We start from the raw sequence: 17,169 nt of genomic DNA, 5'->3' as shown, positions 1-17,169 counted from the left end.
CAGCCTGGAGGACGTTTATTTGTGAGTGTAAAATAACCTCTAGATCTCCCAGATCTGCTCAGCGGTTACAGCCGAGCGTCTGTTCCTGCGTAACTGAGCTGAATAAACACGAAATTAGAACCTAGAATGGTTTGGGTTGGAAGGGACCTTGAAGCTCACCCAGTTCCAACCCCTTGCCACGGGCAGGGACACCTTCCACTAGAGCAGGTTGTTCCAAGCCCCATCCAACCTGGCCTTGAACACTGCCAGGGATGAGGCAGCCACAGCTTCTCTGGGCAACCTGTGCCAGGGCCTCACTAAAGGTGCAGACAAAGAACTGTCTGTACCACTTTGTTCTGTACAAGGAAATTCTCCAGACTCTGCTGGGGAAGAAATTTTTATGAGCAGCAGGAAGGGATCAACTCATTCCTAGAAAGAGCTGCACTGTCGTGGTTTAAGCCCAGCCAATAACTCAGAACCAAGCAGCTGCTCCCTCACTCTCCCCCCTAGAATTCCTGGATGACTGGGATTTCCTGTTCAAGCTTGTTGTGTACTTACTCCCTGACAGGGAAGAACTTCCTAATATTTAACCTAAATTGGCACTCTTGTCAGTTTAAACCCATTCCCCCTTGTCCTGTCCCTGCCTGCCCTTGTAAAAAGCCCCTCTCCAGCTTTCTCATTGGCACCTTTAGGCACTTGATCTAAGGTCTCCCTGGACCCTTCTCTTTTCCAGGCTGAACAAGCCCAGCTCTCTCAGACTGTCTCCACAGCATAGGTGCTCCAGGCCTCAGAGCATCTTCATGGCCTCTTCTGGACATTACTCCAACAGCTCCATGTCCTTATGTTGGGGGGCCCCAGAGCTGGACACAGGACTGCAGATGGGGTCTCAAGACAGCAACTTCATTCCTTAAGACTCAAATATGTGGGTCTGTGCTTTGGAATGTTTCCAGTTGTTTTTTTTTTTTTTTACAGCCATCTAATGGGGATGGAGAAGAGAGGCACAGGGGACCAAGTAGGTGTGGGGTTTCCAAACAGTAGGGAGAAGTCAGTGCAACAGACTCCACTTTTTGTTCGCTCCCCACTATAGCTGCAGCACCAAGTGCTGCCCAGCAACCACCGCCATTGTCTGTGTGCAGGAGACCTTAGCACTTAGCAGTGCACAGTATATCCCACCTTGTGGTGAAGCCACAAAGAGGAGACAAGTGACGATGTGTGAATTACATCAGGGCATTTGCAGGTGAAATATGAAATAAGAGCAGTGGTGGCATATGTGAAGTGCAGAGAAACCCTGCTTCTCAGGGGTAGAGACAGGCCTGAGCAGTAAGGCAAGTGGCTAAGTCTGTCTTAATTGCCCACAGGGTGTCGTAGTGGCATTGGAGATGCTTAACAAGAATGCCTGTTCTGGAAGGAAACTCTTCCCCAGACACAACATCCCCTTGACTCCATGGGGTTTTCAGACAGGCAGATATTTCCTCTACACCCCTTGGTTCTGATCCATATCAGTTCAAGATCTTTTCCTTCTCAATTAAAGAAACAACAAAGAAAAACCTAAACCCAATAAAACCCCACCTAGGTCACAAATAAAATGTTAACAGTTCTCTTCATGCATTTTCCTTCTTAACAAACACTTTTGCTGATCTTAACTGGAATGACATTTTCTAAGAGGATGTGAATAAGTTTATTCAGCCCACCAGGTGGCAGGATTAAAAAGTACCAACAGAATTTAGGAGCAGCTTAATCCCATTAAATGCAGTGATAGCAAAATAAAGTGTTGGAGAGGACAGGGACAGACGCTGCAGCACTAGCTGCAACATCATTCTCCAATACAGCTGGGCAGCAGGATTATATTCCCAGTGAAATTACAACAATAAAAGCTCAAAGATTAAATAAAATTCAAGAACCAAGAATTAGAATAAATAATTAGGGAATTAATGGGTCTGTTTAGATTAAGATCCTCCTCTTCCTCTTGTGCAAAACTCTTTCTGAGGAATTCACAATGCTCCAAATAAAAAAAAAATGTCACAGGAAGATTCTTAGTGAGCGTTAAGATTTCAGCAGATATGGGGTCAAGAAAACATTCAGAGGGAAAGAAAGAAACTCTGAAGACTTATTTACTGTTTTAAATCAAGAAAAATAATTTCAAAGCCTGAAAAGTTCTCAAGACATAAAAATAATTCATTGGAAACTCAGGACATGATTAAAACAGAGGTAGCTTTAATGCTGCTTCAGAATGAAGAATTTAAACTGAAGTTAAAAACATATGGAGATTGGTGTATGTTCATCAATTTAAAACAGTACAGTCTTTAAAACCCGTGTAAACACCATACAGCATCTTGACAGGATCTTTTGAACGTATTTGCTGGACTCAGTCAGCATTTCTTCTGATGCTTCATTTCACCAGTTCTATTAACATTACCACATCTTTCATTTGATTCTTCACTAAGTGAAATCAGAGTCGTGAAAGGATTTAAACATCTCTCCTCTGAGTGAGGAAACCCTGCAAAATTAATGAGTAGTTTTTGATTCATCTCACAACAAAATTATGATGGTGATATAATTGATTCTGTGCTGTTCATGTTGCTTCCCAATCTTCTGACTTTAGGCAATGACGTGCGGCTGCTAGGTCATTCACAAGATGAATTTATGTATATTAAAAATAAACTCACTCCAAAGGCCTTTTGAGATCATGGAAATGAGTTAATTTAAGAAATAATAACATGTAGAGAACAGGAAAAAACAAAGCAACCATCTAAAAAAATAAATAGGTGGAAACCAAGGAGAGAACATTTAAAATTAATAGAAACAGTCACACACAAAGTTTTTTCAAATGGTGTGAGAAATGAGGAGAAGAAATAGTTTATATAGAAAAATAATTCTTAAATCTTTGGTAACAATGGATTCTTCAGCTCTTTACAGTACTTGTAATCTAAAAAGTCTTCTATTATTCATATAAGTGTATTTTATAATTTATTTCCTACTGTACTTAACAAAACTTACATAAAGCAGAAATCAAAAGAAAGATATGAAGAAAATGTCTTATCTGAAGAAACAGATATCTGAATTGGGCTCTAAAACATGTTTCTTAATGAGTGTATCTCATTATTCTGCTCACATAATACCAAATTTCCCAGATAAGAAGTTTGTTTTTCCTTGAGATGTTGTATTTTTTCCATCATTTGACTTAGAAGGCATGTCCATAGTAATATATCTAATTTGAAAACCACCAGCAGTCACTGAAGCATCTGTCAAAAACTTCAAGGTCATCACATTGCCTGTGAGAAGACGAAGTTAAAACAAAGGTTACTTTTTTGGGTGGCATGAAAATGTGGTATTTCAGAGGTAATTTTAAAGTGCTCTTTCTTGCTTCCTTCTGAGATCCTTAGAGCAATCCACATGGTTTGTCTACTTCCAAGCTGTGACCCAGGATTATTGAAGTTCCATTAGCCCCATGGAAAACCTGGCAGATTTTCATCAGTTTTCTTTGTCTGCAGAGCCCAGGTGTTGATAAAATTTTGCTGTACCCAGTGCTTTCTGCAAAGCATCTCCTGTTCTTTAGAATGCTGCTCTGCTTCACTCTATCTGTGAAATGTCACACTGTGTGTGTGAGACACGTCTGGTGCCTCACGAATCTCTAGGTGACACAGAGATGAGGTTTCTGTATCACTCTCCCCTGAGCGTTACCTACTCATCTGTACCAAGCCTGTGTAAACTGGGAGATCAGGGTGGCACAGTTCAGCTTTTCTGTTCTCTTTGTGCTGATTACAGCTGTGGGCTGGAGTGCAGTAACATGAGTTTCTGCACGAGACTATTCATAGATGGCTTGCACAGGTAGTCCTCATAACTTTTGTGCTACAGCAACTTTGTGACACTTAAGCAAACAAAGGTAAAAGTGGCTTTGATTTCTGTGTGATCAGACCTTGACCTGCTGTTTAAACATACAGGTAGAACAACGTCTAAAACTGGCTTTGGAAGTGTCTTTGCAGTCCTTGTCCTTGAAATGGGAAACCATCACTGCATGAAGACTGCGCACAGAGGTAGGTCTCAGTCACTGATTACAGACCTGCTGCATGAAGACGCCTGCATGAAAACTCCTTAACATTCATTGGTGTCCTACCTCTGTAAATCCAGCAGAATGCACCCTGATTATTTTCTAACCAGGCTGTTTTTCTTTTGCATTTATTTAGAAGTAATTGCACTGACAAATGAGCATGATGGCAGTTTTGAACAGCAGTTTATGACTTGCCAGCCAAGAAGCAGAGATTTTGTCTTTGGACCTCTTTACCATATATCATTAGAAAGAAGGGACAAAAGGTGATTTTGGCTGATTTTTTTTTTTTTTTATTTACCATAAAGAGTGCAAATATATATTACCTGTGCTAATGATATCATCTGGCAACTCATCTCCACAAAATCTGGAAAAGAATACAAATGGTCACAACTAAACAACATAGCAAATATGCCATATTCCCTCTACATGGAGACCCACACGGAACAGTAGCTTTCAGGCTGCACTTTCCTTTGGAGCTGTAGCTCATGGGGCTAACTTTGCTATAGGTATTCAGTATATGTAATTCTTCACTACAGGTTAATGCAATTGCCTGAAGAATTTTTGTCATGTCAGGTTTAGGAAAGGGAGAAATGCAGCAAACACTTCAATTTACACAGCAAGTAAAGGATGCAGAAGAAATAAAAAGAGCATTTTAACAAGACATTAAGGAAAAGAACAGTGGCTTGATGCTAAGAAACATTGTCAAGAAAAAACATTAAAATTATCTGTAAAAGCAAAGTAAATCCTTGCTTTGCTACACAGGATTTATAGAGAGGATGTGAAAAGTGGCAGGAATTTGGAAGTGGGTTTTATCACTTTTTGTTCTGGACTTCATACCAAAATCTGACTGCTAGAAGACAAGCAAAAATATGACATGGAAGAAAAGCAAGTGAGAACTACGCAAAGAGGAAAACTAAATGTATCAAGAGAGAAGATATATAGCACTTGTTCTGATCTAGTATCGTTAGAAAATATTTTACCTCAATTACATTTTTGCTAAGAGTTTAACACCCCATCTCCCTCCTTTCAGTTAAAGCAAACACAAAATACTAATTGACATTGTTAGGGGTTCTTCCTATAAAATAACATGAGAATTAAGGTAAGAGGCTAAGAAGTCTTGCACCTTTTTTTCATGTAATCTAACAAAGCAGAAAGCTTCAAAGTGCAATTCTCTGAAACCTTTTGTAGGCTTGTGTTAATGACAGTAAAAATAATGACAGTAAAGATAGGTCAGGTACTTTTGCTTGAAGTATTACAGGCATAATAGAGGTGCTAATAGTATGAGGTAGTACAGTTTTCTTGTGAAGTAATGTTCTGGGGGAAAAAACAAATCACTTGATTATTTGCATATTAAAGCTGGGTTTGCTTTACCTGCCCACAAAGCCATTGATATCATCATAGCTATCATAGATTTCCAAGAAATCAGCCATACAAGCAGTGTCGTCTTCAACATCAAACTCAAGAAACTGTAGATGAATACGTTGTCCATACTTTACTCTGATATGCCAGTAGCAAATTTGCTCATTTTCATACTCATTTGGGTAGCCTGGTGACTTAAAAACATGCTTGGAATCTGTGAAAACTCCACCACACTCTTTTCCTAAGAGAAAAAAAAAAAAAAGAGAGAACAATAAAAACATCAAAGTTTAAGTATCCATTGTGGGTATGGCTGTGGTTTAAATCTTTGGCCACTTTGACCCAGCAGATCAGTAGAAAAACACAGAGGGACACCCAGTGTGATAGCACTTTTCATATATTTAAGCACTCAGCAGTCACAAGAAATGTTAGTCATTCCTAGCTTCTGGGAGCAGATATTTTGGAAACAAGAGGAATGATCCAAAACTCACTGAATTCCCAGGAAAAGTTTTCATTGATTTCAGTAGACTTTGGGCCAGAGCCAAGTGTTTTATGTAAGAGGCATTAGGGATTTCTAGTTATGTCAAACTGTAAGCTTTTCAGCTGCACTTGCAAGTCACCCTGACATTCAGTTCCATCCTTTTTTTTTCCTCAAAAACCTCTTGAAAGTGTGTCTTCTACAAAAAAAAGTTATAAAGGCTAATGATCACATACACTGCACCATGTTTCTGTTATTTCTGCACTCTTCAGTCCCTTCAGGATGTCTCCTTTTGGAGGAAAAACCCTCAGTACAGTTTGATTCAGTGGCCATTTGGCCTTTACCAGCTCCCTGACAATGGGACCAACCAATAAGGGGACCTCACCCTGCCTGACTTTAGGATTTGCTATTGTTCCCCAAGTTCAGACCCAGAGAACAGAGGGGTACTCTTTAAGGGTGATTTAGGGCACATGACTTGAAGCTTTAAGCTGGAGAGTGTGATTAAGCCTTTCTATTTGTCTAGGATTCCTGCTCCAGATCACTTCTAGGTGAGATGTACATTTCAAACAGTTCCATAAGTTCCTCTTGACATCTTTAGCATCCTAGAGAGAAGCATAGGCTCTGTTCAATCAGAGATTTGTCTTTGTACCCCCAGGCTACTTGTCCCTAACCTGCAGACAACTCTGAGAGGCTTTGTAGTAAGTCAGGCTTTGTGAATACATGTCCTTGTAATGGGAGAGACTCCCTGGTCTGTGACTGTTGGCAGTACTGGTTTCCTTTTGTCCTCTAACCAGTGCACTTCGAAAGCAACTGCCTCTCAGCCCATTGGAGAAGGCTGACAAAGGAGAAAGCCAGGCTGACAGTTTACATGCATTAATAATGAATGAAGTAGTTTTTCTTGCAGTTCTCTTTGTATGCTGAACATCTGGGAGTGTCCCCCGCCCCAGAGAGCTATTTGATTTACAACTACCCAGCTCACATAAACAAGATCAAGCCCTGTGAGCACAAACAGAATGTGCACAGCTGTACAGACGTCATGGACAACTCCATGTTTTGGCTCTGCCAGGCAGGGTAGTACACTTGGAGTAGATGGAGAGCCAAGCAGTGAACAGTTAAGCTTCGCTTTTCTTCTCAGTGCATACTTTTTCTGTCCTATACAAAAAAACATCAAGCTAAACTGAAACAGTGGCTATGCCAGTATTTCAGTCATCTGTAGTGTAGTGAAGGGAGGGGAATGGAGAGGTGTCCCATATCTAGTGAAGCCTTGTCAGTCATGTTCAAACTATGTCTTCAGCTCTGCTTTGGAGATTAGCTTTTCTCCATCTTGTTACACATGTGCACACACGCAAACACACACACAGCACTGCTGGGAGCTGGATCTGTCAGCATTCTTTTTCAAAAGTTGTACTATCTCAGGCTCAAGAAAGGAGGAATAAGGATTAACAGTAAATTTAGTCTGTTTACAGGCAAAGCATCTGGAAATGGTTCCAATGTTAAACACCTCCTATTAGTTATTTGAATAAAAAACGAAAACAAGACATTTGCACATCTCATTGGAAACATTACTTACCTTTTCTGCCAACAGCAGCATGTCATTACATTTTTAGTTTCTGAAAGGTCTTTGATTAGTCCCTGTCATATATGGAACAATGTGGTGCAGAGACACTGAGCTCCGTGCAAACCAGGTCAGCTATAGGTAGTGACAGAGAGGGCCTGGTGCAAGGCTCCGAATAAGTTTGTCTCAACATGGCCCCCTTCTCAGACAGCAGGTCTATGGCATTGAAGCTAATTAATTCAGAGCCTGGGTGCCTTTGTGCAGCCAGGTAGCATGGCATGTAGACATAACTCCAGACCTGATGAGCAATGGTTTTTTTTTAAACACACCATTTGGGTTGTAGCAGTAGGCATCCCATCTCTCACTTCTGTTGAGGCGGATCCCGTAATCAACAATACCAGTTCTTCCAAAGCCACAGTTGGCTCCAGCTTTTACTATGGGATAACCAACTCTGCCCTTTGCCATCCAGCCAGCAGCACATACATGGAATCCTGCAATGGGGAGAAAATGAAACATGGGTGTGATACACTGATCCTAGGCAAGAAACGCTGCTTTTTATTCAACTAAGTTGAATAAAAAGCGCATAAATTACTTCTGTGTAACTGGCCTAAAAGAAATTGAACTACAGGAAAGAACATTACTTTGAGAAGGTAATTTTAAATACAGAATATAAAATTTCATTGTGTTCTCCACAATATGATTATTGGGTCTTCATGTGAAAACAAAAATCAAATGCAGATGGACTATATCGTTTCCTGGGTACTGAGTTTTAAGTTCTGTATCAGAATTTGTAATCAGATTACATGTTGGATGAGCAATATCCAATATGTTTGTTGTTTCTCTTTTCAAGTCATACAAATGTAATCATATTGCAAGAGTTTTGAGCAGTAAGTTCTGAGAATGAATAAAATACTACGTACAAGAGACACTTAAGAAAACAAAGAATTTACTTAAAATCCTTCCAAGTTAACCTGAAATGCCTCATGTATTTCTCGCTAAACAAAAAGATGCTGTTAATACATTTTGTGGCTGAGAACTTAAAAACAATAGCCAAAGAATGCGATGTTATTCACTGTCTGGTAGAGACCAATTCAATGTTTTCACCAAGATCAACTGGAACATATTTGTGGCGTCCTAGTACTATGAGCTACTCAGAAGAGACAAAAGCACCCTTTCTACATGTGTGCTAGTGCTGAGAGCCAGCTTCTGACTCAACAACATACCCTGCAAACTTTTAGAGTGGATTATGTTTTCCATTGTTTTCCCAGTGCTCTGAATGGATAGTTTCTTATTAGGAATCAAATAGAAATAGAGTATGCTTCACTTTTCACTACAAGCACACTACTCACCCTCTCTCAGAGCAAATATGGCTGGAAGAAATATTGTGAAAACGTCTTGACTGATATGAAAAGTAGCAATGCACATTTGCTACAAAAGCTCCCTGGGGATAGACGCCTTCCTCTGTAGCCCCAGCAGCACCTAGGAGCTGTAGCTGCAGAGCTGCCATGGCTTCCCAGCTCAGCTAGACAGGTCTCTGCTGGGTGCTACCGGTTCTGGGGCCATGCTGCACCCTGTCCTTGGGGGGATGTGTAGCATCTCACGCAGATGTTATACCTGACAGCTTTGTGGGTGGCGCAGTCGTGCTTTGTTACTGAGCGGGGAAACTGTACGCAACTTGAGACAAAATCCAGGGAGTTCACAAGTCTCTCAGTCCCAAAGTTCGTAACATTCATGAAATTACAAGACTGGCAACATTTTGAATGAACACAATGTGGAAAGCAAACAGCTATGGGTTCTTTTCAAACCTATTTTTCTTGCCGCCTCCAGCTGCTGATACGTGGCTAGATGTCCACCCTCGTATTCACAGACTGCTTTTGCTTCTGCATAGGTAAGCTGGTACTTCCCAGAGCGTGACTCCCTGTGATACACTCCGGCAGCTCGTTCTGTGTGATATAAGCGAGACATGATATTTAGATTAACAAGACCTTAGAGCAGTCCCCCAGTATCTAAAGGGCCAACAAGAAAGCTGGAGAGGGACTTTTAAAAAGAGTAGGTTGTGATAGGACAAGGGGGGATGGTTTTAAACTGTCAGAGGGGAGATTTAGGTTAGATATTAGGAAGAAGTTCTTCACTGTGAGGGTGGTGAGGCACTGGCAGAGGCTGCCCAGAGAAGCTATGGCTGCCCCATCCCTAGCAGTGTTCAAGGCCAGGCTGGACGGAGCTTTGAGCAATCTGGTTTAGTGGAAGGTGTCCCTGTCTGTGGCAGAGGGCTTGGAACTAGCTGATCTTTAAGGTCCCTTCCAACCCACACCATTTCCTGATTCTATGATTCTATGATTTCAGTATTGTATCTCAGCTGACCCACCTTCTAGTGTGCTCTCACCACCTATGGCAGTGTCCCCAAGACCTGTGTTTTGGGCAACTGTCCAGGTGAGAAGAGAAACAAAATGTTCAGCTAGTAGCTGTGCCACTTAGAAAATGTCAGGAAAATATGACTCTCCCAGCCCAAAGGCATGTTTTTGTAACCCAAAGGTACGGTTTTGTTTGGGAGAAGTTTTGAACAACAGAGCTAGTCAGAGGTTGGCGAGTTTTTGAACAACAAAAAGTCAACAAAAGCAGTGAAGGACTCCCCTAGGAGTATGCAGAAAGCAGTAGTTATGGGAACAATCAGCTGGTGTCAGCATCACTAGGTCTGTGTATCAAATCTGGCTCAGGGGGAGCTCCTTCTGGATTGCTATCACAGCATGCTTTTGGATGTAACTTTTAGTGTCTTTGTAAGATGAATCAGAGCTTTGTTTTGAATCTCCAGAGAAGTTAAATCAGAGCTACTTGGATAGAGGAGAGGCAGAAATTAAAGGGAATAAAAATGTGAAGTAAAAATATCTGAGCTTGTGTCACAAAGGGCAGTACCAGAACAATTGCTGGCTGACATTTTTGCTGTGCAGAAAATTAATGGACTTTCTTCATTATCTTTTTCTTTGCTGTTTCAAGTACAATATAAAGCAGCTTTCCAGGGAAACCTAGAAACTGTCAGTACAAATATACAAGTTTTATAATCTTTTTATGTTGCGCTTGTCTGATGCCATATGTACAGAAATCTGTCTTGGAGCCAATCTGCACATCTGATCTGAACATCAGTTTTGTTTAAATCTTTCTTATATTTAGTATAATCTGAGAAATGGCTGGCTGTAGCTGCCACTAGCCAATGTGACTGAAAAAAAGACTCAAAGCAGGAAACATTTGTTACAGTAGTTATTTGTACCATGGGGGAGGGGAAGAAAGCCTTTTCTAGGACATGCATAGTCAGTAGTTTTGGCTAGGTGAGGGTATTTTTTGCAAAAACATGGTCACCACTGAATTGTGGTTATCAATGGTGAGATCCTTTATTAGATACAGAATGATGTTTGCCAGTGTAGTTTTTGGACCCGCAGTCACTGGCCTGGTGCCCAGGGAAGCAAATGATATTGCTGACTGTAGTCTCAGAAGACTGTGAGGAGAAAAGAGCCGCTTTCTATAACATCACTGGGAATGTTACTGGCATGGGCATGAGATAACATATATTAATTCCATGGAAAAATCTTCCCAAAGAAGCCAGTTCCATTGCAAAGAAAAGTCACAGGTTCATAGAATCACAGAATGTTTGCTGGAAGGGACTTTAAAGATCATCCAGTTCCAAGCCCCCTGCCACAGGCAGGGACACCTTCCACTAGACCAGGTTGCTCAAAGCCCCATCCAACCTGACCTTGAGCACTGCCAGGGATGGGGCAGCCACAGCTTCTCTGGGCAACCTGTGCCAGGGCCTCAGCACCCTCACAGGGAAGAATTTTTTCCTAATATCTAATCTAAATTTACTTTCTTTCAGTTTAAAGCCATGCTATATTAAAAAAAAAATCTATTTTAATTAAAAATTTATTAAGAGGAAGTACTATTTTTCATTCACTCAGTAGTCTATCATGTATAACCTGATAAATTCATACAATGTTTCTTTACACGATGATTATATTGGGTTCAGTATGCATGAATTGGAAATCTCAGTATTGCAGGAAATAGCACAGCTTTTAGTCTCACTGCACATTCAGGAGACAGCCTGGCATTGACATTATTGATCACTGCAGCACACAGCAGCCCTTGGAATTAGCTGAGCTGCCCCACTACACTGAGTCAAAAGGAAGGGGCAGCTGAATTCTAAGATTTGCCACCTTTACAAAGGTGACCAGTCACAGCCAAACCAAGACCTGTCTTCTAGCTTATTGTCAGTGATGCTTGCTGATAAAAGCCCCCATCTCTCGCACCTTTGCAAGACTCATCCTGTTCCTTCCCTGGAACTGCTGCTGGAGCTACCTCCAGGGATTTGAGGGAAATCACCCCTCCTTGGACTTGTTGCTCTTGGAGCTGACATTAAAATCTTACTATCTTCAGTTCTACTGACTTTTCACCTGGCAATGTTGTTTTTAAATCTTATTCCTCAAAAGGTATTTACCCCCACTTACTGACAGTAATAGGTCACTACAGACAGGTATCATGTTTTTTGGAATATTGCTGGAAAGATCTGCTCTTCACAGTTTCTGCAAGAGCTGCTCTAACAACAGCAGCACCACTGAGTCTTCACACAACACCTTGGTGGGTTGTGTTGTCCTGCTGAGAGCAATCACCAATCTGTATCCCTGTTACTCCTTTGTAACATAACAAAAGCAGTCTTTGGGAAGATGGACCACACACATGTATGCTACCAAGCTTGGTGATTTGGTGATGGCTCAGTGTGTCACAGTTTAATGATATGGTATTCCCTGACAGTATACTGTAATTAACTGATTAGATCTTTCACCAGCATTTTCCCCTCCTTTTTAATTACATTAGGGGATATGCCAAAAGATAAACTGCACCAGCAAAACCAGACCTAGGTCAAAGCGTTTTATGTGTTAACTGTTAATATATATGTACATGTCTATCTATCTGTATGTATATATATAAATCTGTACACATATTCACAGTCAAATTTGAACACAAACACACACAAACACGCAAATGACTGATGGTCTTTATGAAGACAATACCATGGCTATGGGTTAAAAACTCCATGAAGTTTTGTTTTTACTTGAAAGTCCAAGCACATGCCTACACTTGTAACTGTGTCCTGTTCAAATACCATGGGGCCAGCACTACAGAGCGGGACGTGCCCCAGCTTCAGCTGGGCATCTGCTCTGACGGAGGATTCTGCTTGAAGACTGCTCTCTTTACCTGACCTGCCTGAAATCTCCTCTTCCTGGACAACAGTGGGAACTTCCAGCAAAGTTCTTTTCCTCTTTGCCTGAAACCCCTGTTCTGTCAGGGCTTTCTCCACTCACTTTTCTTCTTTGGTTCTTATTCAAAAGGTCACAGGCTCCATGACTGACAGGACATGTTTCTTCCAACTCAGGTTTCTTAAGATCTCTCCTTGAAGCCCAGAGACAGTGGGATCCTGCAAGGCCAGTGACCCTCTACTCACCCACAGCAGTAGGAGATGGTAAAACATAGCCAATCTTTTCTGCACAAACACAACAAGCATAAAATTTGGCCTAGTAAAGTACCCTGAATATGCATGACACAAACACTAAATGCTAAATAAAAATAAATATTTTACTTCTAAGCAGAGGAGGGCTGTGTAGAGTTACTGGCGTGGGCCCCCGCTGACGTGCACAGTCATACTTAGAGTACTCTGCCAAATGGGGTAGGTATGGCCCCTAAACCACTCTAACATATGGTGTGCCAACACTGAGGAAATTCAGGACACAAAGAGAGCAGTTGCTCTCCTGGGAAGCCTACTTTGTGGTTCTGAGAACTGGCACTCAGAAAAGCGTATGAGCATATTTGGGCAATCCTCTCATCAGTTCACAATAAACCCTTGGTTATAATGTGCTTGTCTCAAAAAGCGAGCAACTATAAAATTCCATTCACATAAGAACAACATTAACAAGAAGGTGATCCAGTCAGCTGCAGCAGGCCTGCATGCTTACCGAGAAAACAAAAGATGTTTTGTAATGAGAGAAGGAAAAAGACATGAGCATTTCTAGACTGCCAGTAATTCAAGATTTTTTATTTGTGCTGATGATTTGTTGAGGAATAAAGGAAAAATGGAAAACTCCCTTCATTTTCAGTTTGGCCTTTGATAGTGCTTTATCAGAAGAAGAGGAGATAAGCAAAGCTCAGATGTCACTGCACATTCCTAGGTTTTATTCAAGGGAACAGGGGTTCTTGCTTTAATGCCTGTGCATCATGAGTATGAGACTGCAGTTACTTGTTTTACAGTTCAAGTTACACTGGCTTTTTTAAAATACAAAGATGCATATATTGGATGTCTGGGATTTTGCCTAATTTTTCTTCACTTATATACAATGTTACTGAATGCCACATGTAATTTAATTAACTGGATTTTGAGGTTTGTTTCAATGACTTTATTGCTGTAGTTATACTAGATGGTGCATTCCTAAAGGAGCTTCAACAGAGTCCTGGAGACAAGAGTGGTTATTTCAAGGTCGAAAACTGTGGTTCCAGATTTTGCATGTGTTTGTTTATTTAGAGAATATCACTAATTTTACTCCATGGTTTATTTTTATTTACTCACATGGTAAATGCTAAAGGCCTAGCAAACCAGCATTTTATTATGTATTCCAGTTAACACTCTGTTTATTCATTTTAAAGAATGAGGTTTTTTTTTCCTTCAAATTGACTTCAGATCATGAAACTGCTTAAATGTTCACTGTTATCACAGATTCTTGTGTATGTTGTAGCAGTCCCTAAGCGCCGCATACAGGGTGGCTGGCACTATGCTGGAGTACGCCTTAGAAGACCACTGTCTGGCTGAGATAAAAACTGTGTCAGAGAATGGGAGAATGGTTAAACCACTGACAGGACTTGTGCATGGCCACATGCTGTTCTCTTGTGCAGAGACAGTCTTTGCAAGGGTACAGGTAAACAAGGGGACTGACTCAGCAAGCTCCTTTGCTCTTCACTCTGACCACAGTCCTTTGGTATGGGAATACCCATCACAGCTTGTATAAAATTCACCTCCTCTGCCACTACCATCGGGGCCTAACACAGCCTCAGTCCTACCTATCTGCTGTGTCTCCTTCCTGTTAAGTCCAGCCAAGAATACAAGCTTTGCTTGTTTCTCACACAAGCCTCTTTTCTGTCACTCTTTCTTTGAATGGCAGCCACTTGAGGTGATGCATGAAGCTGTCCTGCCTTGGAGCTCTCCCCAGACTGAGCACCTTTAGCAACTACATGAAACAGCAGGCATGTTCCAAGTTCAGAAGGAAAGAGAAGTCATTAAAACTGTGCAGTCAAATGGAAAAAAAATATAGATCACATCTCCTAATCATCTGGTTTACATGGTCCTCCGAGAAGGGACCAGAGTCATGTGGCTGCTGCACCAGCTAATAAAGCATGGCCCCAATCCCCCATGAAACATCTGAGCACAACAGAAATGGGTACCAGCTACAGGAATTCCTCAAAGCCCTTAAAGAAACACACAACATTCTAGAGAGGATAAAGGAGTTCTTATGCATTTGTCTATAAAACAGAGCGCTCAGTGTGTGCTTATGTTTTGGCATTCTTTATGTGGCCATATTCTGAATGTGTTTTTCTGTTGTATTGGATAATTATACGGATCTATAAAAAAACCTCTAAGAGCTATTTAAACCCACCTCAGGTAAAAGAAACTGTTCCCCCAGCATTTTCTGTAGCACTTTTGAAATCTTCTCCACTGTTTAATGATGTGAACAAACCAACGGCCAAAGCACATACATTGCTGTACTTTTCTAGAAACCTAAGAAATATTAGCACTATTATTTCCAGACCATTTAGTTTCATATGTAGGACCCCAGGCATTTGAAGTATGTTCATGCAGAAAGTAATTAATTCCTTTGCCAAATGTTTCTTTTCATACTCGTTTTCCTTCATTAAAAACAACTGTTATTTAACACTGTTTTCACTTTACCTCATGCTGTAAGAAAATGCATTCAGATGAAATATTCCATACCTACTTTTTCCTGCACTTCAGAGAAATAATACAAATAGTAAGCTCAAAAGGACAGAACTCACAGTCACTACTCAGATAAAACGATCACGTTTCAGTGCAGGATTTTGCTAATATTAATGTGTGTCTCAAGTTTGTATTGCTAGGTGCTCATCTCTATACTGTTAGACAAACAGTGACTTTTGCAGCAAAACACTCATGATTAAATTATTTCTTACCTAACCAAATGGAGTTATGCAGCACTCCGTCCTTGAATCCCCATGCTTGAGCCTTGTCCCACAGCAGGGCAGAAAAGAAAATTAGTGCAATCATCTCTTCTGAACTATTAGGCTGTAAATATTTCCTGTTAAAACACTCAGGGTAAACTCTGCTAGCAGCTGGCTAGATCCTATTGGAACATCTGGTAGCCAGATCTTAAATAGTGCTTTCAGCTGTGAGGTCAGCAAGGCTGCTCCAATTGTGCTTGCTGTAGTATTATTACACAATTAAATGAGATGTCTGCAGTCGTCCATGTGACTCACTTTTGGCTTTCTTGATTCCCAGTGTGTCCAAGAAACTGTTTTAGCCCTCACTACGGCAGCACACATGAACACTTTTCAAGCCAAAGTCTGTTCATTCTTCAGCTCTTGCTGTCTTCAAATTCCATAAAACAATAAAACCAATAACCAGTCTATCTGCTTATAGTGTTTCAAGTCACACCATTTACAGGACTGAAGGGAATCACACATACTACCTCTCATGATCATTTAAACATTCTGTTCTTTCATACATAACTTGAATTTAATTTCACAGTGACCTGATCAATGAAAAAATGTAAGGAGAGTATTTTGTATTGGCTATTTGAAATCAGTTTCCCTACACAGAATCTGTAATTGGATCTGTAATCAGCATAAAACTGCAAGTGTCAAAAACAGATGCTCTTTGTTCTGCAAGTGGGAAATAAAGCTAAAATCTTCCCCTTGAAACCACAGTTTAAAATCTGATTCATAGCGTGACAGCTGTCTTCTTGTCTTCCCTTCTGGCTGAAAGTGAATAGTGCAGCTGCTCCTTGCGGATGAGTGGGAGAGTAGAAAGGGGGAAAGATGAGAGGATGGAAAATGGTCTGGTGCTCCACACTCCTGAGCAGCCATTGGAAGACTCTGCTCTCCAGTTCTGATAACACTGGTAACTTGTGAGTCAGGAGTTATAGAAAAAGATGTGCTCATGAGCATGAACAACCATATGAAAGTAGATGAAAGGAAAGGGTGGAGGACTCTGTGCCTACTCAAGAATATTTTACATTGATGACTTGTACCAATGAGGAAGATATTTTTCATCACTCAGGTCTTAATGTAAAAAGATGAATGCCTGGCTATAGTGTGTACACAGACACACGCACGTATTCCTCCCAGCTACCACTCAGGCAGATGTTGAAGGGGAGAGCTGTTGAGAAACAGAGCTGAGGGCGAGCCCTTTCCCTGCACCAGAGTAGCAAGGCACCTTCCACCAAAACACCAATGTCTTGACCTGTCCCTCTTCAGCACTCACTGATGAGATCGAACCCATTCTTCTAATAAAGTTCCCCTGTGTGTGCATTCCTGTTGTGCACACCCACGCCTTAACCGTTTGAGTTTGAACCTTCAGTGTGCAGTGGTAGATATACAACATATACATGTCTTCTTGGTCCTGACAAAGCTCATGCACACTCTGATGTCAAGGCCTGGCACTGAGACTTTCTGCTCAGGTGTCCCCCACAGGAA

General features: G+C 41.1%; 1 protein-coding gene across 1 annotated transcript; it reads right to left on the bottom strand.

The window, feature by feature from the left end:
* Positions 1 to 2,773: 2,773 nt before the first annotated feature.
* Positions 2,774 to 16,582, bottom strand: TNFAIP6 (TNF alpha induced protein 6). Its single transcript, XM_057415713.1, has 6 exons — positions 15,649 to 16,582; positions 9,222 to 9,359; positions 7,746 to 7,907; positions 5,399 to 5,627; positions 4,351 to 4,391; positions 2,774 to 3,251 (listed from the first exon to the last, which is right to left on the bottom strand). Exons 1-6 carry the CDS (start codon positions 15,740 to 15,742, stop codon positions 3,088 to 3,090), a joined length of 828 nt encoding a protein of 275 aa, XP_057271696.1. The 5' UTR covers positions 15,743 to 16,582; the 3' UTR covers positions 2,774 to 3,087.
* Positions 16,583 to 17,169: the final 587 nt, after the last annotated feature.

The sequence above is a fragment of the Pezoporus wallicus genome, unplaced genomic scaffold (genome assembly GCF_028554395.1).
Source record: "Pezoporus wallicus isolate ANWC-B61680 ecotype Strahan unplaced genomic scaffold, APGP_CSIRO_Pwel_v1 contig_736, whole genome shotgun sequence".
Lineage (NCBI taxonomy): Eukaryota > Metazoa > Chordata > Aves > Psittaciformes > Psittacidae > Pezoporus > Pezoporus wallicus.
The sequence above is the reverse complement of the archived record's forward strand: the minus strand, read 5'-3'. Positions and strand labels throughout refer to the sequence as shown.